At 34.0% G+C, this 24,841-nt stretch overlaps 2 protein-coding genes across 2 annotated transcripts; both read right to left on the bottom strand.

Moving 5' to 3' along the window:
- Positions 1-6,784: 6,784 nt before the first annotated feature.
- LOC141516683 (olfactory receptor 5B2-like) lies at positions 6,785-7,741 on the bottom strand. Its single transcript, XM_074227681.1, has one exon. It carries the CDS (start codon positions 7,730-7,732, stop codon positions 6,785-6,787), a length of 948 nt encoding a protein of 315 aa, XP_074083782.1. The 5' UTR covers positions 7,733-7,741.
- A 13,332-nt stretch (positions 7,742-21,073) lies between these two features.
- LOC141519492 (olfactory receptor 5B2-like) lies at positions 21,074-22,027 on the bottom strand. Its single transcript, XM_074231721.1, has one exon. It carries the CDS (start codon positions 22,016-22,018, stop codon positions 21,074-21,076), a length of 945 nt encoding a protein of 314 aa, XP_074087822.1. The 5' UTR covers positions 22,019-22,027.
- Between the last annotated feature and the right edge of the window lie 2,814 nt (positions 22,028-24,841).

Below are 24,841 nucleotides of genomic sequence, written 5' to 3'. Positions count from 1 at the left end.
TCAGTTTGGTGAACATTTTACATATACATTTGTGTTTAACATATTTACAATCCAGTCATATTCTGTATAAAGAATTAGGAGTAAGGAAAAAGAAAGAAAACCCTGAGATAGGAAGGGGGGAAAGAGAATTTTTAAAAAATGAACTTAGCATTCACTCTGGAGTTTGTTTTCCTTGTTTTTGTTTTTCTTCTTCTGGTTGAGGATAGTGTTGTCTATAATAGGTCCTAACTCTCTGATACGCTAAGAGGAGCTGCATCCATCAAGGTTGATCAACTCAAAATGTTGTTGTTAATGTGTAGAATGTTCTCTTGGTTCTGCTTCCTTCACTCAGTTCTAGATTATTTAATTCATTCCATGCCTCTATAGAGTCGAATCATTCATAATACTGCTACATAACATTCATATAACATAACTTGTTCAACAATTCCCCAATTAATGGACATCGCCTCAAATTCCAGTTCTTTGCCACCACAAACAGGGATGCTATTTTGGATTTTCTTTTAAGATTTCTTCTGGATACAAATCTAATAATGGTATTGCTGGGGCAAAAGGTATGATCAGTTTTCTAGCTCTTTGGGCTAAGTTCCATGTTGCTTTCCAGAATTACTGGATTAGTTCACAACTCCACCAACAAAGCACTGATGTTCCAATCTTCCCACAACTTCTGCAACATTGATCATTTTTCTCATTTTGTCATCTGAACTAATATGATAGGTGTGAGGTGGTTCCTCAGCGTTGCTTTAATTTGCATTTCTCTGATCAGTAATGATTTGAACCATTTTTCATATGATTATATAGATATATAGAAAATGTTTTTTTCACATAAGAACAATGAAAAATGGAGGAACAAAAATGAGAAAATTCCATTCTGCAGCTCATTCTCCAAGAGAATGAGGAATTATTAGCTAAGTTCAAAATAAATGGGAATGTCACAAAACTATGGGGAAAATAATTGAATCAACCTAAAATTTCATACAGATAAAGGAAAATTAACAATTATCAATGATGTTCATTATTCTAGGAGAAATATCAGTCAATTAAGAGGAAGAATGGATAGGAAAATCTCAAAAAATGAAATTTTCAAGTTATAGAAAGAAAAGAATGACAATTATGTAGGCATATAGGAAAAAATATAGAAAAGGAAAAAGGAAAAGTAAGCAAGAATAATTATAAGAGCAGACCCTATGCTACAGAAACAGATTTGCAGGACTGCAAGGTCTCAGGTTGAACTGAGAGCAGCTCAGAAAACTAAAGACTACAAAAGGTGAGCATTTTTATTGAAAGATTGACACTTTATGAATCAAAGATAATTAATTAAGGAACTGGCTTGATTCTCGAGGTTAAAGGGACAATGAAAACTAATGTCAAAAGAAGGCAAAGTTGCTCACTTTGTATTTTGTTTCTATGTTCCCTGACAAAGGGAATCATCTTTGAATTTAGAAGAACAGAATGACTAAGATATGATACCAAAGTTAACTGATACCTATATTAGTGGAGAGAAGGGAAGAAGCATTTATATTGCATCCATTCTGAGTCAAGTACTTCTGAAATATTATTTATCTGATTCTCACAAACACTCTGAAATAGATAATGATATTATCACCATTGTAAAGTTAAGGAAACTGAGGCAAAGACGAGTGGAGTAGTTGATCCAGGTCATTGCTTAATTGTCTACACTGTATGTGATCTCATGACATCCAGAATCTAGTTCCAGTGCCTTACAGATTCCACTGCAACAACTTCTTTATAATTGGCAAAGCAGTTTGAATACATTGGATCCTTTTATTCCCACAACAATTTTGTGACTTAACTGGTAAACAAACCAACCAACAAAAACAAAACAATACCTTTATGCTGCATAATGAGACATAATATTCTTGCCTACAGGGGTGGTGTTCTGTATTCTACATTTGAAGCAATATGTTCAGTTATGGGATTCACATTTAAGAAGGGCATTGGTAGACTAGAGATTTTCCAGTTGTGTACAGCCATGATGGAGAAGAGAGGTTACAATATTGGGTTTGGAAGGAACTGAGTGTTTTTTGTATGAAGAAGGTAAAACATGGGTATCAGGGCAGGGGTTGGAATTAAGGGTATTTTCAAATATCTCCAGGATTGACATGGAGGAAGAATTTTGTTTATTTTACCATACCCAAAGGGAAGAAGCAGGTGAAAGGGTTAGAGGTTAAAAAGAAATAAACTCAGTTTTGACATATTGAAACTATTCCAAAAATGTTGAACTTCTGAAGTGCAAGGGACTTTTTTAATATGCACTGAATCTCCCCTCATTTGAGGTCCTGTAGGAAAAACTAGTTGATTTGTTGTTCAACAAAATATAACACATAAACATACATATGTATATGTCTAAATAAATATATGTGTGATAGGAGGATGAAAAGAAAGAGAAAAAAAGGTTTATTTCTCATTTTATGGTCTGTGAATATGGACAACTCACCTACCTCAGAGTCTCTGTTCATTCATAAATCAAAAAAAGTTAAAGGTAATGGTACTACATGATAGAGCTTCTGAATAAAGAAGAAAATTCTGTTAAATTATTTGAAAACCTTAAATTTCTCCAAAAGAGTTGTGTATGGTTATTTTAATTAACACTACTGTTACTATGTGTTCCCTTTCATAAATCCCTTAATGTCTTTACTCCTAGGATTCATGGACCTCAGTTTGCTCATTGATAAAGAAAAGTGTTAGACTACAGGACCTCTGTGATCCTTTCCATCTCTAAAGTGATGATCCTTTGATATTTAATCTATATCCATTTTAAAGATATTCATTAGTCTTCATTATTCGACAATGGAAGAACTTTTTTATTGTATATTATGTGAGACTGATAAACAAGAAAAAGCAAATTAATAAATTTTATCTCATAGACTATTAGAGAAGAAAGAAATTTGTTTTTATAATTATTGATTTTGTAGGATTTAACTTTACCATAAAAGGAACTAGATTGTTTAGAAAAACAGCAAATAAGTTAGAATCAGGATTTATAACACAATTTGTCACATACATGGCATCAAATATATATATAATATATATATATGTGTGTGTGTGTGTGTGTGTGTGTGTATGTGTGTGTATAGAGACATGTTTTTTGACAATCCTTTTCACTGATGTATTCAAAGTGAGGTCTTCTTGAATTCGTATTTCTAGAGTGAGAGTGTTTCTTGCCCATCAGGGCTGACAAATTGATTTGTTTCCTACTCAATTATGTACCAGTATTGATAAATAGTGACTGAATATATTTTGGCAGTTCAGTAAAGTCAGTCTGAGGTTATTTATCTACCAAGGAGGAAAGACATAATAATAAAGATATTTCTCTCCAATAGTGGTTGGAAGATACAAATGAGAAAATGGAAGCTCTTTTTAAATATTATATAAATGTGAGCTGTTATTATCTAGGACAATGACTATATCTCATATAAATTTTCTTACCAAATGCCTCCTAAAAAATTTTAATGCAGTCCAATGCAAATAGTATGCTCTTAATCAGCATTGTTAAGTTGTGTTCATTTGGCCTACTTAGTCATCTATCCCTAAAATGACTCCTTTGATTACCAAATAATCATAACTGGAAAGGTTGCAAGTACTGGGTAATAAAAAGTGTTTCCAAATTCCTTATTTGTTTAAAATAATTGTCCCATTTGAGCCTTGATAGTATCATGAAATATCCATTGGCACACACTTTATGGATAAGGAAATAGAAATCAAGCAACTTACCCCTGGGAACATGTGTCCCTTTCTGAGATACAGAAGGCTTTGTGAAGATTTTCCTCTCTCCAGGTTCAGCAAAGTTTTCACCATACCTTTTTAGCACATACAAAAGCACTGAAATCTTGGGATTATTTGCCCCAGAATAAGTTGGCTTCGTATGGAGAGAGGTGACTAAGACTATAACAAAGGACAGCTAGCCAAGAACTTTACATTCCTCATTTGTCCTTTAAGTCTCAAGTTTAAGGAATCATATAATAATATTGGATAGTCTTCTTTTGTCCCTGGGGAAAAGAATTCAATGGTTTCTAGCAGCAGTCATTGCTTTCATTGGTATCAAGAAAGTTAGTAAAGCACACTCTGTCCTTAATTCAATGCACCATCAGTAAAGAGAAAAAAACTAAAATGAGTAAATAACTCAGGCAATTTAATTGACTGACTCATTCCTCAGCACTAAGCCTCATAATGGAATGGTCCAATGTCAGTAACTGAAGTCATGGGAGAGAGAGAGAGAGAAATTTTGTAGATCTACAACTCTTGGGAAATGTTGCTCCCTTGGAGACATCAAGCAGTTCTGCTGCCAGCTCATGAACAAAACAAACCATTAAATTTTGCCCTGACCATGGGGAAAAGCTGTTTTCTCATAGCTACTTTGGTATCTTAGCTTATTGTTTGTAAAGTAAGGTGGAAAGGAGCCTGAGAAAGACCATTGAGAAAAAAAAAACTGCCTTCCAGTCCTGCTTCTAACATTTCCTTGTTAGGTGACAGTAATGAATATCTCCAGGCCTCATTTTTTTCCCTCTGAAATGGATGTAATTATTTGAGATCTGACAACAATCAAAAATTTTAATAGAGATCAAATTGGATACTGAATATGAAAGAGATAAGGGCTATTAAAAATCTGAGCAAAATGAGCTGATGAAAAAAATCACTAATCATGATGGTAGAAGATTTGGGATGGAAGACAAGGTACCAGTTAAAATTTAGGGAAGTCATTTACCCTGGATGTACCTTGATTTCCTCATCTGTAACATGCAAATAATAATATTTGCATATTTTAATTCCCATGACCATCGCCAGGATTGTACTTTATAAATTACAAATGATATTCTTATTATTCAGAATATTACTGCTCTTTTTGTTTAAATATGAACACCATGCCAGTTTACCTGTTTTCCCAAACACCATCTCATCTTGTCTTTCTCTGCTTCTTAGCTCTGAAGATTAAGGTCCTTAGGGTTCAAGTTCAATGGTAACAAAAGAGAATGTCAGGTTAAAGTGGAGTCTTTGACAGCTTCCTTTCTTCTATACTTGAGAACAAGGGGCAAAAAAAACTATAGTAAACATCATAATGTGGCAGATGAAGAATTTTTTGAATACTTAAATTCAGGAAAGATTTATAAATGACTCATCATCACCTCGGAAGTGTTCATTTGTACCACCCAGTCATCTGACCCTAAAATGATTCCTTTAATTACTAAATGATCATCAATTTGAAAAGTTGCAAGTAATGCATAATAACAGGTTTTATTGATTCCTTGTACATTCAAAAATCAATGTCATCCATATTTATATATAAACTAAGCTTTGTAAGGAAATAATTTCTTCAGATATTACTTTGTTCTCTTAGAGGCAGGATTTTAACACATTGGAGAAATCACTGGGACTGGAATCTGCAACCCCTGAGTTCATATTCCTTTTCGGACACTAGTTGCGTGATCTTACACAAGTGTTTTCATCTCAGTTTTCTCAATTTTAAAATGCAGATCACAATAGGACATTTCTTACAGTGTTATTGTGAGGTTTTTACAAGATAATATTTGCAAAGCCCAGTGTCTGACATATGATAAGTGCTATATAATCGGTAGTAATCATCATCATTATCATCCTCATCATCATCATCAATCATTCTCATCATCCTCATTATCATAAGCACTCTGCTAGCATGAGTATGCTGGCCATACTGCTACAATAACACTATTGAGTGGCAATCAGTGTTGCCATCTAGGTAATTTGAAAATTCACCAAATAGAAGAAAATGCAGAGGGTAAGTTTAAATTGGAAAATGTGAGCCCTTCATACTTCAATGAGACACAACATCAGGTTTGTTTCTATAACAAATTTGTGATGATCCATCATGGTTTCAAGAAACCTTTTAATGAGCAAGTGAACATGTTTTCCAAACAGTATCATGATTTGATTTCAAGAATACAAAACTTTACAGCATTTGTATAACATCACAAGATTTCACAGCTAAGTAATATTCGATGGGGAGAGAAAGAAGGGAGCTACCCTGGGACAGTGTACAGAATGAGAAAGAGAAAATGTAGCTATATGTGTGTCTATAGATTGGTTTTTTATTCCTTCCCAATGGTTGTCATCATTCAGTGATGTATTGGAGAAAGCTTTAACTGACTTGTTAAAAAGATAACTGAAATTTGAATTTGAGTATTTAGAATAAATACATTTCCAAATGCAAATCAAGCTGTAATTTTTTGTTTGTTTTATCATGGGTCTAGACTTCATAAATTGATGAAGATAATACTAATTAAATTTTAAAGTGTGTTATGAATAGAGGTTTTTGCTTTTATTTCCCCAGAGAGATGGTTCTTTAAGCATTTACCAGCACATCTCTGATGTAGGGCTTGCTGTGTAAGGATGCCAGGATCATGAAAGCTACAGATTTGAATCTAAATTCAGTGACTTTGTTCACCAATTATTGCATTGTTTAAAAATTATGGAGCTCACCTTTCTCTTTTTAAAAGGACAACAGAATCTCTAAATAGTGCATGTGTTTTAGTAAGCACATGCATAATTCATTCCACAAAATCATCTTATAGGGTAGACAAGACTTAAAACCCTAAAAAAATGATGAAACTTAAGTTAAGATTTTAAATGACATGTGTCTGAGCCAGAATTTAAATTTAGGGCTCTCTTAACTTCAAGTGTAAACTCTATGCTAAGAAGTATTGCCTCTGAAAAAGCTTGGAATTAAACTTTTGTTCATAACAAAAATAGCCTGGGTGTGGCTATTGGAGTGGGGAAGATAGTTTGGTTTTTTCTAAGAAAAAAGAGGATCTAATTGAAGTTGTCTTCCCTTCATAGCTTTCCTGAAAGCATCCTTGACATCTTTGTTCCTTAGACTGTAGACCAGAGGGTTCAACATAGGAATGACCATGGTGTAGAATACAGACACCATTTTGTCAATATCCATTGAATGACTCGAGCTGGGTTGAAGGTACATGAAGATGATTGTACCATAAAATATAGACACTGCTGTGAGATGGGAAGCACAAGTAGAAAAGGCTTTTTGTCGGCCTTCCACAGAATGAATCTTCAGGATGGTGATGAAGATTAACAAATAAGAAACAAAGATGACAAGAAATGGGAAAAAGATAGTGAATGACCCCACAATAACGAACACTGTCTCTGTGCTGTGAATATCAGAGCAAGAGAGAACTAGAAGAGGAGGAATATCACAGAAATAATGATGAACCCTGTTGGACTTGCAGAAGGAAAGGCTAAAAATGTTTCCTATGATGATGGAGGAAGTCAGAAAGCCACATATGTGAGCACCACTGGCCAAATAGACACATACTGTGGAAGTTATAGTAGTAGTATAATGTAGGGGCTTACACACAGCTGCATGGCGATCATAGGCCATAGCAGCTAAGAGGAAACTTTCAGTCGTAGCAAAGGCTCCAAAGAAGAACAGCTGGGTAGCACATCCATTATAGGAGATGACCTTGTCCCCTGTCAGGAATGCAACCATCACCTTGGGGGTAACAGCTGAGGAGTAACCAAAGTCCACCAGAGAGAGATTACTAAGGAAAAAGTACATGGGAGTGTGAAGGTAGGAATCCCAGGAGATCAGAGCTATGATTCCCACATTCCCTACCAGTGTGGTGAGGTATATGAAGGTGAACATTATGAAGAGAGGCACCTGAAGTGCTGGATCATTGGTTATTCCCATAAGAATGAACTCATCCACTTTAGATCTGTTCTCCATTGCTGTCGCTTGAGAGCAGTGTCATTTACCTGGAGTAAAGAATAACCATCAGAAAACATTCCACTTCACTTGATGAATGACTTGAAGATATAAAACATGATTGGAGGTCTACCCTTATATGAAGGGTAGAAACATAGAATTAAAGGTCCAAGTGTATCTAAGTAGCAATCACACCAGCTATTCGAGGGCCTCAAAATTCATTGATCCAGTTGCTCATGGAAATCCCTTCACAATTTTTTTCTCATCTTTTTTTCATTTCGTCCATATTTGTCAATGAGGAAAGTAGGAAGCTTACAACATGCAGACTTCACCAGGAGTTCTGTTTCACATCAGATTGAGATCAAGGGGTTCAAATTGTTGTGGAAAAGGCAGTGAGAAGGCTATCTTTGCACAATCCTCCTCTTACTCTTATAAACATAAGCTATAAGTAATGTCCTCATGTATCTGACCAGGCTCTTCAATTATAAAACACAACTATTACTATTAGTCCCACTTCAGGAAATGGGAAATATTTTATTCTATGGGAAGACAATTTGCATGCAAAAATATTATTTGTTAGGTTTGGAGAATGAAATCTTTTGACTACACCTCACTCTGATGAAGAAGAGAGAAAGGAGGCAAAAAGGGGAAGAGAAAGGAATAAAACAAGAAAAAATTAAAGGAAAAGATCAGAGAACATTAGATAAGATTTGACTCAGATCCCGTCTAGCCCAGTTGCCTAAAAATCCATAGTATGTTCAAGGTTCCCCTCAAAAAAGGGATCCAACATGATTCTGAAGAAAGCAGTCAAAAAACTCCAGATTGATTACTTAAGTATTTTAATAGTCAAAGCAGGGATTCAAATTGTTCTCTGGTCACCTGTCTCAGATCAATCAATGTGAGTATTCCCATTTGATTTTTAAAAAATAATATAATCAATTTGGAGCTCCCTTACATCTTTCTTTGGAAACATATTGGACCCCATGTTTGGGGGTAGTCTTGAACATAGCAATGAAGGGAGATTTTTGGAAATGGAATTCCTAGAAACATAGTTGGTATAAAATCTTTTCAGGAGACTGAAGTCCCTAATTCCTAATAAGAAACAGTTGCCAGTGGAATTTGTTGAATCGTATTATGAGTTGTCAATTGAAAAAAACCAGTGGTGGAGGGGCAGCTAGTTGGCATAGTGGATAGAGAACTAACCCCGGAGTCAGGAGGACCTGAGCTCAAATCTGGCCTCAGACACTTAATAATTACATAGCTGTGTGACCTTGGGCAAATCACTTAACTCTACTGCTTTGTAAAAATCAAATAATTATATTTTTAAAAACCCAATGGTAGATCATAACTGTATGACTCCTAAATTTCATAGTTTCCCTTTTTCATTTCTCTATTCCTTCCACTGTGGAAGTTGAAGGTGTCCAGAAAAAGGATGTTTTACCCTTTCATTCCCTATCCAGTTTTCTGTGTCACAGAGAAATCACCAATCTTTGGTTTAACCTCCTTCAAGTTTATGAACTAGAGTCTCAGCAATAAGAAAACTTCCTTGATTCATTCATTTCAATTTCACTGCCTTTTCTTTTACGATTATCTCTATTTTGCTTATCATATCTTGATTGTAAACTGATTTTTTCATGTTATTCACATAGAGATTATGGACAATTTATTGGAAAGATTTTGGATTTTGGATTTTCCATTTCTTTATATTCTCAGTGCTCAGCATGGTGTTAAGTACATGACAAGAGTTTAATAAATGTTTACTGACTCGCTAATTTGTCAGTGGTAACCTTCAATATCTCAAACTAAGCTAAGGTGGCCTTTAGGTAAAAGACTACGACATATTACATTCCAGATACTTTTTTAAACCTTTACCTGGTTGGAAGGACCTGCCACAGTTGAGCATCACTCCTTAAGTCTTAGAGTACTTAAGTTCATCTCTGGCACCATCAGCCATTAGAAGTTGATAGAAGTTATAAGCAGGCTGCCACATGCTATCTCTAGCAATTTGTATCTTTAAAAATATCTATTTTAAACAGAAAGAATCTCAAGTCAGCATGGTTCCTCAGAAGTCATTTACTTCAACACACATCTGACCAAGAATCAAGTATCAAAGTCTACCAAATGACAAGAAAGATTGGGAAAAGAGAAGAGATACCTAACAAACAAGAATGAAAGATAGGGGGAAATAGCTCTAATGAACACATGGGTGTCCACCACAAGGAATTATGTTTCATTTGCAAGAGGAATGAGAATCTTTAATATGTGAAAAAAAATTTGACTGCCAAGGTAACAGCGAAATTTGAAGGATAGGACTCAAATAGAATTTGGTTCTGAAAATGTTTTTCCCTTACTTGAATGAAACCAAATAGGTTATAGAATGCTATCATAATATTTTCATATACTAATATACTTATATTATACTTAAATACTTATAAATATACCAATATAAAGAAATTCAGGAATCCAGAAAGGAAAATGTGATGTAAAGCATTTATACTATTAGCAGCATGTTAATGATGGAAATCTTCAATTATCTGAGCATCTGGTAGAATGTTCTCTCTTATTATTTCCTTCTCTCAATGTCTTTCTCTGCCTCTTTCTCTGTCTGTATATATGTCATTCCCTATCTCTTTTTTGTCCATTTCTTTTCTTGCTTCTCCCAGTGTCTCTTTCTATCTGCATGTCTATTATCTATCTATTTCTGAGTAGAAAATGAAGAAACAAATATGAGAAAATTATATCTTGCATTTGATTCTCATAAAACACGGAAAATTATTAGGTAGAATCAAAACAAATTAGAATATTACAAAAGTATAGGGGAAGTAAATAAATCATGCTAAAATTTCAGGTAGGTCAGAAAGCTAGCACTTATAAGTAATTGCTTGGGGGAATGAATTAAAGGAAATTTAGAGGGAAAATTAAATAGCATTTCATATTACTTAACTCAACAGTCAAACTTTTAATGGAATAAAATACAAGGAAAATAGACATTTTGGCAGACTTAAATATGAAAAAAGTTGGAGAGACAAAAAAAGAAGTAACCAAGGATGAATGCAAAAGCAGATTCTATCTTGTTGTAATAGAATAGAGAAGTACCAGGGCTTTTGTTTGAACTGAGGGAAGTTTTGTACATTTTTATGTGCATCTATACATTGTTCTAATAACTATATTGATAATTTTGGAACAAAAATTACAGAAGGGATATATATATAGTATTCAATTACAATTATAAAATTTATAATTTTATTCTACTTGAATGTAGCTTGTAACTAAAATTTTTATAAAACATCAATTAATTATTACTAATACTTTATGAGATACTGTGGAAATCATCTGAGATGTTGAAAAAGTGAAAAAAAACTCATACTTATAAAAAGCTGCCCAAGAGTTTGAAGAAATAACTTGCACAATCCCCCCTAATTATCTTGCACACCATCTTGACAGCTTCAAATTGATGCAGCAATAAGCCTAGAATGCTTGAAACTTGTGCATACCTCTCAAAGAGGAGAAAGAGATTTGTAATATAAATAAGTAATTATTTACTGTTGATGGTACGAATAAAATTTGATGAGCTCCAACTCCTTGGACTATCAATTCAAACACCCAAATAGGTTGTGAACCACTATGTGGGACCATACTGCATTAAACTGTTCTACTCTAATCTGTGGAGCTCTGCTGACCCTGAGTGCAGCCTTGACCATTAGGAGTGTAAAAATATATTTTACAAGTTAAAATAATAAAGTATTTTAAATGAACATAATACAAGCTCTATTAAATAGAATACAAACAACCAAGTTGTAGTCAAGATTCATAATTACACTTCTCTGCCATGTAGAACTCTTGAGCCACTTTGGAAACTGAATCAAATATGTGTATATTTAGTCTACAACAATCTCACTGAAACAGTAAAAGTTGTGCCCTTTTGTTTTCCCATGTCTAGAGAATTCTTTTCTTGGTTGCCAGGACAGATAAGGTGATTTGTTTTCTATCCAGAAATGTGCAGATCTTTTTAGATAGTACTGTTTGGGAAAGAACCCTTGATTGGGAAACTGAAAACTTGTACTCTCGGATTTTCACTAACTTCTATGATTTCACAAAAGTGATTCAATCTTTCTAAGCCTTTGTTTTGTAATGGAAAACATATTTTCCAAGTACAAATTTCACATAGTAGTTGTGAAGATGGTGTTGTCTGATAATCAGGTACTATAGACATGAGTTACCATTGTCAGCAAAAGCTGGTGATTTTGGTCCTTGATCATGAATGAATGCACTGAGAAAAACCAAGAGAGGGAAAAGAGTATATCCTATCAAGTGCTAGTGTGGCAAAATGGTGTTGTGGAGAGGTTTTGTTTGATCTGTGATTTTAAAAAATGTGGATCTGATTCCCATCTCAGAACCATATTAATCGTAATGTCTGGTCAAGTCACTTACCCTCAAATTACTTCTCTGTAAAATTAAACTAATAATAATGGTATTTATCTCATAGAGTTTTGAGGAGGTTCAAATAAAAAATCAATACAAAGCTCTTTCAATTTAAATTCTATAAAATATAGGCTATTATCATTATGGGCAAAGACTATAGTTCATTTAAATTTTATCAGCCTCCTTCCTCAATAATTGAATGCAAAGTTCTGCAAATAGTATCCCTTCTATCGGCATGTATCAATTATGCATGCATTAGTAATGTGTTGAGGGCAATGACCTTGAAAAGCTGTAATAACTGGTGCTTATAGGGTACTTTGATATTTCAATGTAATTAATATACATGAATTTATTTGAGCCCCAACACAACCCTGTGTGTGAAGTACAGTGTAATTATAGACAGCTTATGGATAAGAAAAGGGAAGAAGTAAACTGACTTACTCATAATGAAGTAATGAATTAGTGTCTGAGATGGAGAAGTTTTTTATCCAGTTCTTCCTGCCTCCAGGCCAGAAATATTTCTACTATACCATGTTACTTTCTATATGAGCACCACAGACTTGAATTGGATATCCTAGAAACTGGCTGACTTGACATGGAGAAAGGGAAGCAATGCTCCAATACTTACTTGGAGAGTTAGCCAAGAACCTTGTTTTCAGAATTGGCATTGAAGTCCAAAGTCCTTCGCCTGTGATCCTATTAGAGAAACTGGGCAATGTGAAATAGAGTTCAAAAATTCTTAGTGGCAGAGAAATCACTTCTGGCTGTCATTGTGATTCAAATGGTAGTAGAATTAGAATGCTCATCCCTATCCTCTACCTCAAAAAACAGAAAAGAAACTAGGTGAGTAAGTTGACTCAGACAATTTGATCCAGAAACTGGTATCAAAGAATTGAGGCCAATAGTGGAATGTTTCAATGTCAGTAGCTGAAGTCACAGTAGAACCAGGGAGAATATGCAAACCTGGGAAACCTGCAGCTCCTGGGAGATGATGCTCCCTTGGAGATACTTGACACCTTTGCAGCCAAATCATAATCAAAAGAAGCCATTAAATCTGCTCTGAACATTGGGAAAAACGATGAGTACCCACAGAGACCATGTCCTTAAGGGTAATTTATCATACTTAGCATGTTGTTACCCAAGTAAAGAAGGCCTGGAAAAGACCATTAGCAAAAATTGAGTTCTAAGCCTTCTAGCTAAGTGACATTGGCTAAGTTACTGAATATCTACAAGTCTCAATATGTTTGGTTTTGAAATGGTTATAAGAATCTCAGAGTTGAATGCAATCAAAACATTTTGGTGAAGATCAAATATGATACTTAAGAAGAAAGAGATTTGAAATAGTGAAAAGATCTCCATCAAATTTCATAGTGAAAAGATGCCTGAACTTCATTTTGAAGATCTGAGATGGAATTCGGAGTCACTCTGAAATGATTAGTAAAGTCTCTTATTCTGAATGAACCTTAATTTTCACATTTGTAACACAGAAATAAAATAATGGCATGCTCAACTCTCAATATTATTGTGAGAATGGTAGTTTGCAAATTAGAAATGATTTTTCTTCCTGTTTTGAATATAACTGATATTCTTTTGTGAATCTGCTTAATGTTCCTAATTTATGTGTCTCCCCAAAGTCCATCTCATTCTGCCCCACTCTTAGAAACTGGTTTTCAATGACTCATGGCCTTAAAGTTCTAGTCCAACGGTAATTAGGAGTATCCTCTAGTTATCATTCATCGAGGTCTAAGCAGAGTTCCTACTTAAACAATTTTTCTGTTGCTATTTTTAAAGATAAGATGGAGAGAAAGACAACAGAGTACACAGGGTGACAGATTTGAAATGCTTTAAATATTTAGAACTAAGAAAATTCAATAATGACTCAAATTATACTTGGTAGATGGTCGATTCTAATTATTTTTCTGCAAGTATCAGATGAATTAGTATTTATAAATCACTTAACCCAATGTTGCAACAGAGTATGTACTATATAACTGCTAGCTAGCATGATCAGAACCTCTACCACTACCACCACCACCACATCATCAAAATCAACATCATCCTACCACTGATAAATTCCACAGAAACCTATGGAATGATTGAAAACTATTTCCAAGTACATTACTTTTAAAGTCAAAAATTAGAATGATAACATTTACCAATTATGACTTTGAACTGAAAACTTTCAACTTTAATATCACATGAGAAGCAGGGAAAGTTTGATTTTTCCTGCATTTTTTTGGCATTTCTGATGGCCCATGATGTTTTCAAGAAGACTTTTGATGAGAATGTCCAATGAAATGAACTTTCTTTTCAAACTTCTTGATACTTGGATTTAAAAAATACAAACGTTCATAACTTTTTCATTATGTAATGTGATAAAAATTCCTAACTGATGATGTAAAATTGCAAGGTGATGACTCTGATGGCAATGTCCACAATATAAATGTCTACAGTGACATTCACTGAGAATCAGGCATTCAAATGTGGAACACTTGTGACAGTGTGGAAATAATCTAAAATGCTGAAAAACTGAAAGAATGCCTCATTCTTTTTAAGACATAATATAGGTGTTTGATGCAATATTTGCACATACCCCTACATTGCTTTAGACGTGTAAATGACAATTTTTATTGCTACAGAACAAAGCTAAAGAGCTTCAAACATGGACTTGTTTGTGATCATGGAGGAAAAAAAGAGACGTAAAAAAATTGAGTAATTATTTACTACTTATGGTACCTATGAAATGTGATTATCTCCAACTCCTTGAACTCTCATTAAAAACCCCCAAAGAGCTTGTGAACCATTAATTATGTGGAAAATACTGCATTAACTTAATCATTTTCCTCTATTCTGTGGAATTGTTCTAGGCCTTAAGTGCATCTTTTCACAAATTCAGAGATAGGTGAGTATCATTGAAAAAAATGAATGGAAGCTCAACTCAACTGTGCTCCAAATATCCTTTGGGTAGTAGGTTAGTGAAATCTTTCATATACATATGCATGCATGAAAGAAGTGAACTTTGTCCTTAAGGAATAAGGAAGAATATGTTTAAGATAAAAGGGACAAAAGAAAATAGAGATTCATTCTAGGTGGTTACTCCATACCATAAATTTCTCTTACTTTGTCACTCTTATTCAATTAACTCTGTGAAATCTTGTAGTTTATATGCTGATCATGATTAGCTTTCCTCAAATGTGAACATTATGGTTTCTGATAATGATATAAACAGTTAATGTTTCTATAATATCAGGTCAAGATAGCCTTTATCTTCCACCAAAGAAAATATTAAAAAATACCATGGATCCATGGGATTCATCAACAAAGTATAGAAAACAAATATTTACAAGAGTTCACAAAGAAAACAATTCTTTTCATTCTTATCTTCTGTCTCTCAGTCTTTGAAATTAAAAGAATACCAAGCATGGTATAATGGAGATTCCATATTTCAGGGATTAGAATAGTTTCCAAAAATGTTCTCCATTCATCGTTTTCTTAAGTCAGTTATATAAAAGTTATTTAGTTTCATTTCTGACATCTTCCTTAGGGAACTGATTCACTCGTGCTAAGGAATTTTCTCAGATTCTCACCTCTAGTGATAGTTAACTTGAGATTGGAGGGATTGTGGAAGCAGAAAGAAACCTTCCTGAGTAGAGGCCAACTAAGGTAAGGTCAAGGTAGAATAAATCTGTCATGCAGAGATCACAGTTGACACATGGGGACCAGGAGGATGAAATTTCACTCTCATAAGAAGCTACAGCTATAGAATCTTAGCAGGAGAAAATGATGATAATGTCAGTTTATGCTTACAAAAGATTCTTGGCAGGTTTCTGTTATAATAGGAAGTGAACTTGACTGGGACTCACAGGGCCTTAGATTCTAGTCTTAGTTGAGTCATAGGACTATGTGACCTGCTAAAAGTTATTGAATTCTTTTGGTGGAGTTCACCTAAAGTTCATACTGTGCAAGAATATATTCAGAGTTCTTTCAGGGGTGTAGTAATCCACTCTGTTCCGAATGCCTAGGACATGGTCATCTAAATGGTTGCCATTTTTTGCCCTGCTATTGTTTTTCCTGTTGCTGTATAAATACACACACATACACACAGAATCTTCCTTCAACCTTATAATCAGATCATTGCCACTAATTTTCCTAAAAAGTGAATGGGTAGCTTTTTTATCCCATTCTTTCTATCTATGACTTCCAGAACAACATTCCTGGACACTACAGTCCTGAAAGTGTTTTCTCCCCCTACAATTATTCTTACATAGCACTTTGAGCTTTATGAAGCTCATCTAATGTTAGGCTCAAACATCGAAAATGTTGAAAAACTGAAAGAGTACCTCATACTTTTTAAAGACATAATACAAGCTTTTAATACAATATTTGCACATACCTCTACAGTGATTTAGCCATGGTAATGTCAATTTTTATTGCTACAGAACAGAACTGAAGAGCTTTAAACATGTACATGTATAGATGTTTGAGCCTAACATTAACCCTATAAGAGAGGAATAATTAATAGTCTTATTTTACAAATGAAGAAACTGAGGCTGGCTAGGAGAGTTTAAGTAACTTGGATAGTGTTAGACTACTAGTTAATGCCCATAGCAACATTCAAAATCATGACTTTTGATTTCAATTATAAATCTTTCTACTCTATATGACCAAGCTGATTAGTGATTCATAACTTTTTGAAGTTTGGTCCTGTCTTACTTTATGCTCACATTTTCCTAGTAGGGCAGCTCGGTATTGCATTGAACAGAGTATTGGAGTTGGAATGAGGAGGTCAGGATTGCCTCACATCCAGGCCTAACACTAGTCAACTTGATTCATATCTGGTCGTGGAACCAGATGGCTCTGCAGGAAAAAGTAAGACTGATGACTAATCACCATGCTCCCCTCTCCCAAATCCAATTCTTTTGCTTGTCATGACAACACTTCCTTTATATAATGATATTCTTCAAGAATGAAGGATAAACATCATCATCATCATAAGTGTTTCTACTGCTAAGCAAAATGTTCAGTGTATAATAAATAATAAAAGTGATTTTATTCATTCATTTTCTATGAGGTAGATATATGAAGGCCTGGGAAATCAAAGATGAAAAATTATAGATAAAGCCCTTCACTAAGGTAATAAAGAAAAAACAATTAGAAATAAGTGACCTTGATATATTAATGCAGAGGGATATTACTATTATTAAATAAGCCTAAATATCTTTATCATGTCAGATTTACTTTCTCTGATAATTCCCAGGCTTTTTTTTTTATCAAGGCTTACAAAAAGATAAATAATTCATATGTATTTTACTGGATGTATTTTCCAGGTCATTTGTTTTAAAAAAAAGTACTAAACATTTTCTTCTAATTTGATTTTATATGATAGAATTTTGGAGTCTCTGAGTCAATAGTTTCCATTTGACTTATTCTGACTTTGAGGATTTTATTTTCTTTAGTTAGTTTTATGCTTTCTTTTCCAGTTGATTAGTTTTACTTTTTGATGAGTTATATGCTTTTTTTCCAGTTGATCATTTTTGCTTTTAAAAGAGTTGATTTCTTCAGTCAATTTTTCTTAGTTCTCCTTCATGACTCTCATTTCTTTTTTTCATTTATCTTCATCCTCGCTTCTTTTGTTTTTAAAATCCTTTTAGAACTCTTCCATAGGGTTTTGGATTTCAATACAATTCATTAACTTTTTTGAGATTTCACTTGTAGTCAATTTGTTACTACTTTCTTCTTCTGAGATGATAGTTCTATCATCCCTATCTGAATAGTAGCTTTTCATGATTAGCACTCTTTTGGGGTTTTTTGGTCATTTTGATAGTTGAGCTGTGCTTCTGAGCGACAGGGAGTATAGATCCAAGTTTTTTGTTCTGCCACCAGGTACTGGTACTTGATTTATCACTCACCAAGATGCCTATGCTGCAAAAAAAACCCAATTGATTGAAGAAAAAACTTGAAGACAATGAAATATCTCATTGAAAAAACAACTCACCTGGAAAATAGATCCAGAAGAGATAGTTTGCAATGTATTAGACTACCTGAGAACCATGATAAAAGAAAACAAATCTAGACAACATTTTCAAGAAATTATCAAAGAAGGTAAAATGGAAATTGAAGGAATCTACTGATCACCTCCTGCAAGAGATCCCAGAACAAAAATTAACAGAAATATTATGGCCAAATTTCAGAGACCCCATGTCAAGGAGATAATGTTGAAAATAACCAGAAATAAATAATTCAACTATTATGGAGCCACAATCAATACAATATAAGATTTAGCAGTCTCTACTTTAGAGTATCATAGGACTTGCTTGACATGTGAGTTTTCAGAAGACAAAAGAATCATCTACACAGCAAAACTGAGCATATACGTTCAACTGAAGAGATGAACCATAAATAAAATAGAAAATTTTCAAAAATTCCTAAGGAAAGGACCAGACCTGAACAGAAAATCTGATCTACAAATAAGTGACTCAAGGCTAGCATAAAAATGTAAACAAAAAGGCAAATTATAAGGGATGTAAGGATATTGAACTGCTTATGTTCTTACATGAGAAGATAAAACTGATAACTCATTTGAGCTTTATCATCTATTAGGGCAGTATTGATATATTGGTCATATTGGTATATTGACAGAGCACAAGTGTGACTTAATATGAGGGGATGATTTATTAAAGAAAATTGAGTTAAGGGGTAAGAAAGGAATATATTGGAAAGAAGATAAAGGGGAAGGTAGAATGGTATAAGTTATTTCACAAAAATCTTATGCTGTAGAATAGAAGAAGGGAGTGGTTAGGGGCAGTGAGTTAGCCTTATTCTCATCAAAATTGGTTCAGACAGCAAATAACCTACATATTCAAATACGTATAGACATCTATATTGCCCTAGAGGAAAACAGGAAGGGAAGAGTATAGTAGAAAGAGGTGGGGTGGGGAAGGGAGGGTGAATGTAGAGAGGGAGATAGTGGGAGGGCAAAGTCAGAAGCAAAACTCTTCAGAACAGACAGAATGAAAGGAGAAAGATAATAGAATAAGTGGGAGTGGAGGGAATAGTTTGGAGAGAAATACAATTAATAATAGAAACTGTGAGGAAAAATGATTGAAACAAGTTTCTCTAATAAAGACCTCATTTCTCACACATGTAGAAGTGAGTCAAATTTATGAAAAATAACAACCATTCCCCAAATGATAAATGATCAAAATATATCAATATATTTTGGATTGGTTATCAATGTCTCCTATGGTCATGTTCTTTTCAAATGCCCTAATTCACTATTGTTTGGAGAAATGCAAATTGGAATAATGCTGAGGTACTACTATATACATATATATATATATATAATATATATATTATATATATATATGATTGGCAAATAGGACACAAAGGGGAAAAAACCATTTTATTCTACATACAAATGTATGTAGAAAAAGTGAGATATTAATTCATTATTAGAAAAGTTGTAAAATGATTATTCTGTAGAGTAATTTGGAACTATGTCCAAAGGGCTATAACACCATGTATACCCTTTGACCTTGCAATGCCACTATAGAAAAGATGAAAAATGGAAAGTAAAAGATGCTACATGTGTAAGGAAATTTAAAACAGCACTCTTCTTGTGGCAAGGACTTGGAAAATGAGGGATTATGCATCAGTTGGGGAATGACCAAACAAATTGTGGTATGTGATTATGATGGAATGCTACTTTTAGATGAGAAACAACGAGCAGGACACTTGCAGTAAAGTCTGGAAAGACTTACATGAGCTGGTGCAAAGTAGCAGCAATATTGTAGGATGATCTATTGAGCATGACAACTTTTCTCAGCAATCCTATGACCCAAGACAGCTCTGAAGGACTTACAAGAATAAATATTTTGCATGCCTAAAGAGAGAGAGTGGATGATGCCTTAATACAAATAAAAGCATACTTTTTCTCAGTTTTACTTCATTTTATTTTATTCTTCAGATTTCTTTTGTGGGGGGATGGGAGCTATGTTTATTTTTACAACATGACTACTATGGAAATATTTTACATGACAACACATTTTAACCTATATCAAATAATTTATTCTCAATAAGGGAGCTAGGATGGGAAGAAAATAATGAACGTTAAGTCAAGTTTTCACAAGTAACAAGGTAAAAATAGAATCTATTTAAAACAATAAAATCACAAAAACTTCTATTGAGACACAAACACATATGTACCCAAAAGATTTTTTTTAGTTATAATGGAGTTGATTGATACTACACTGACATTGCATTAAAACACTTCTCTCCCACAGGGTCATTCAGAATGCTTTACAGTTCAGATTTCTTTTGGTTTATGAAATATTTCAAAAGTGTGATGGAGAAAAGAGATAGTTTTTGTTTGAGTATGAGCATTTAGAACACAGAAATAACTAAAAACTATAAAGCAAAACTTAATTGAATGGATGATAGAGGTAATAATGACGATGATTTAATTTTAAAGTGTTTCCTAGATAAAATTTTTGTTTTCTTCTCTCAGAGAGCTGATTCTTAAGCAATTACCAGAACTTTTCTGGTTTAGAGGCTGCTGAATATGAAATGACAGTACCATCAAAGTTACAATTTCCAAACAAGTCAGTGATTTCCACCCCCCCCCAAGAATTGTGTTGTTCAGTAATGGTGGAATTGATCTTATTCTTTCAAAAAGGATAATAGCTAGAATCTCTATATAACACATGTGTGTGTATTCAGTCATATATCATTTTTTCCATACAATAAGCTTATAAAATTGGAGATGCTATTGAGGTTCTGAATGCATGAGGAAGCTAAAGTTGAGATTTCAAGTATCTAAAGTTAAACAACATAACGGTATCAGAAACAGAATTTAAATTCAGGTCTCTTCTATATGCATAAGAAAAATAATGCCTCAGTTCTGGATCCCAAAATGGGAAAGAGACAGATTGAATTATTTCTTTAAAAATGTCTATCTATTTGAAACTGGTTTCCTCTCACAACTTTCACAAAAGAATTCTTGACTTCTTTGTTCCTTAGACTGCAGACCAGAGGGTTCAACATGGGGATGACCATGGTGTAGAAAACAGACACCATTTTGTCTACATCCATTGAATGACTTGAGCTGGGTTGAAGGTACATAAAGATGATTGTTCCATAAAATATAGACACTGCTGTGAGATGGGAAGCACAAGTGGAGAAGGCTTTCTGACGAGCTTCAGCAGGATGGATCTTCAGGATAGCCATGAAGATTAACAAATATGAAGCAAAGATGACAAAAAATGGAAAAAAGACAGTGAATGACCCTAAAATAAAGAATACTGATTCAATAATATGAATATCAGAACAAGTGAGAACTAGGAGAGGTGGAATATCACAGAAAAAGTGATGAACTATGTTAGACTTGCAGAAGGAAAGGCTAAAAGTGTTTCCTATGACTACTGAGGAGATCAGAAAGCCACAGATATGAGCACCACTAGCCAGATAGGCACATACTGTGGAAGTTATGGTAGAGGTATAATGTAGAGGCTTACACACAGCTGCATGGCGATCATAGGCCATTGCAGCTAAGAGGAAACTTTCAGTTGTAGCAAAGGCCCCAACAAAGAATAACTGTGTAGCACATCCATTATATGTGATGACCTTGTTCCCTGTGAGAAGACCAGCCATCACCTTGGGGGTAACAGCTGAGGAGTAGCCAAAATCCACGAGGGACAGATTACTAAGGAAAAAATACATGGGAGTGTGAAGATGAGAATCACAGGAGATCAGAGCTACTATCCCCAGGTTTCCTACAAATGTGATGAGGTAGATGACGGTGAACATTATGAAGAGAGGCACTTGAAGTTCTGGGGTATCTGTTATTCCTATAAGAAAGAACTCATCCACTTCAGTTCTGTTCTCCATAAATAATAATTGAGTTTGACTATTCACCTGCAATAAAAGAATAACCATCAGAAAAATCCATTCTGTATGATGAATAGCTCCAAAACATAAAACATAGTTAGAGGTTACCTTTATATGAGGGGTAGAAACAAGTAATTAGTGAACTAAGAGCATCCCATTGTCATAACAGTTATTCTAGGTCCACAAAATTCTTACAGTCCTTCATGCAATGTATCTTATTTTTGTCATCTACTACATATTTTATCAATCATCAAAGTGGTAGGTCCCAATTCAGGAAATGGAAGTGTCTTATTCTCTGGAAAAAATCTGTGTAAAAAAAAAGAGATTATTTCAGGATTGAAGGATGAAATCTTTTTCCTTTCAATATTCTTTACTCTGATGAAAAAGAAAGGAAAAAGGGAATAAAGGAGAAGTGAGTAAAACAAGAAAAAAAAGTTAAGATAGAGAATGAAGAAAACTATCAAAGAAAGTTCGCTGAGATTTTGCTAGGATCCTGCTTAGACTTAGAGTCATGGGGGCTATAAGGTTTATGCAATGAACTGAAGCTATCAGTTCTTTTTTTTTTTTTTTTTAGTTTTTGCAAGGCAATGGGGTTAGGTGGCTTGCCCAAGGCCACATAGCTAGGTAATTATTAAGTGTCTGAGGCTGGATTTGAACTCAGGTACTCCTGACTCCAGGTCTGGTGCTCTATTCACTATGCTACCTAGCTGCCCCAAGCCATCAGTTCTTGAGGAGAAACAGCTGCTATAGTTGTGGAAGTCATTATTCAAAGCCAACGTTGGTTGTTTTTTCCTCTCATGCCTATCCCTTTATCAATTCTCCACCCTGTCACTGTGTAAGAAGAAGAAGGCAGTCACAAACAGGGATATTTTGTCCTTTTATTCACTATACAATTTTCTGAATACTAGAGAAATAACCAATTATTGGTTTAGTTGCCTTCAAATTTGAGCTAAGATCCCACCTAAAAGGTACATTTCCTTATCCACTTCAATTCTGGAGTCACCACTCTTCTGATTATCTCATTTATTTTACATATAGTGTGTGCATATTTATTTTCATCCCTACCACCATGAATTATTAGAAGAAATAGGTTATCACATATTATCTATTTCAGTTTATATCTATTAAAATATATTAAACAGAATCAGAGAATCTAAAGTCATAATAGCTCCTCAAAGGTCATCTACCTCAACTTATAGCTGACCAGAACTCAGTTCAACAAAAGCCTGCCAAAAGGCATGTAAGAGAAAAACTGGTAAGTAAGAAGAATGAAAGATCTGAGATATATGGTTCTAATAGCATATTGAAGTCCCAAAGGAGTTACACCTAATAAGATGAACTACAGTCTCTAATATATGAATACAAATCTGGTTTCCAAGGTAATATTTAGACTTGGGGAATAAGACTGATAACTAGAATATGGTTCTGGAAAGGTTTCTCCTTTATTTCAATGACAAGGGTTAGGTAACAGCAAGTTACTGTAACAATTTTGCAAGTGAGAAAATACAGTCATATGAAGAAATTCTGAAACATGGTGGGGAAGTGTTTGTACTGTTCTCAATATTACACTGATAGTAGAGTTCAATCAACTGGACATCTTTCAGAATGTTTTATTTTATCTCTCTCAAAGTCTATTTGTGTTTTTTTGGTATTCTTACCACTTTGTCTCTCTCAAATTTTCTCTATTTTGCCCTTTTCTTTATCTGCTTACTTTTTTGTGTATCTCTTTCCCTCTATCTTTAGCCCCATCTATATATCACCTCAAAGAAAAGCCATTGATTTCTTGATGACAATTATATTTTTATTCACCAAAAGTGCAAAAGTGGGGGAACAAATATTCTGCAATTCTGCTTTTGATTCTCATAAGGATGAATCATTTTTTGTTTTAATAAAAATATAGGAATGTATGACATGAATAAATTAAATTATCCAAAAGTTTGAAATAAATTAAAAAAAACTGTCAATTGTCAGAATTGCACATTTGGCTTGGGGTGAGTCAATTCCAGATATTTTAAAGGAAGTAGGGTCCTATGGATTAATTCTGCAGTGAGGTCAAACTTGAAAGTATCACAGAATGAAAATTTGAAAATACAGGAAGAAAATTTGAAAGTTAGATAGATTTTAATATGAAAAATGTTGCAGAAGAGAAAAAAATGGAAAGTTAGCCAAGTATGAATGCAAAAGTAAACACTATCTTATAGTAATAGAATCAGAAGAATGCTAGCGCTCAGTTTGTACTAAGCAAAGCCCAGAAAACTAAATGCTATGAAAAAGTCGGTATTTTTATGGAACGACTGAGTATATAGGGATACAAAGTATAATCAGATAAGGAACTGAACTGATTTTCAAGACAAATGACACAAGTACAATGAATGATAAACAAAAGCAGAGTTCAATTTTTTTCTTCTATTTTCTCTGAGTAGAAAGTTCTTTGCATTTAAAAGAATAGAACTACTGTAGCCAATAAAGGTATTGAGAGAAAAGATAAAAATAATTAGAACCTATATTAGTGGAGAAAAGATGTTTCGTTTATAGAGCCAAGTCCTGTGCTACACTTCATAAATAATATCTTATTTGATTCTCACAACCAGAATGAAATGTTGGTGTCTTTATTACCACCATTTCAAAGTTGAGGAAACTGAGGCAAACAGAACTTTTGTGACTTGTCCAGCATCACTGCTTAAGTGTCTAAGGATGTCTTTGAACTCAGGACTTCCTGACTCCAGTCCAAGTTCTCTTTCCACTCTACCAGAGTTATTTCTTTGACTTATAAAAAATACAGTATACATGTGTCAAGAGAGTCTAATTGGCTTCCAGGGTTGA

This window comes from Macrotis lagotis, chromosome 3, assembly GCF_037893015.1.
Source record: "Macrotis lagotis isolate mMagLag1 chromosome 3, bilby.v1.9.chrom.fasta, whole genome shotgun sequence".
Lineage (NCBI taxonomy): Eukaryota > Metazoa > Chordata > Mammalia > Peramelemorphia > Peramelidae > Macrotis > Macrotis lagotis.
The sequence above is the reverse complement of the archived record's forward strand: the minus strand, read 5'-3'. Positions and strand labels throughout refer to the sequence as shown.

Bases quoted from the DNA above. Each gene is read 5' to 3' on its own strand.
- LOC141516683 (XM_074227681.1), bottom strand. From the start codon at position 7,732: ATGGAGAACAGATCTAAAGTGGATGAGTTCATTCTTATGGGAATAACC.
- LOC141519492 (XM_074231721.1), bottom strand. From the start codon at position 22,018: ATGGAGAACAGAACTGAAGTGGATGAGTTCTTTCTTATAGGAATAACA.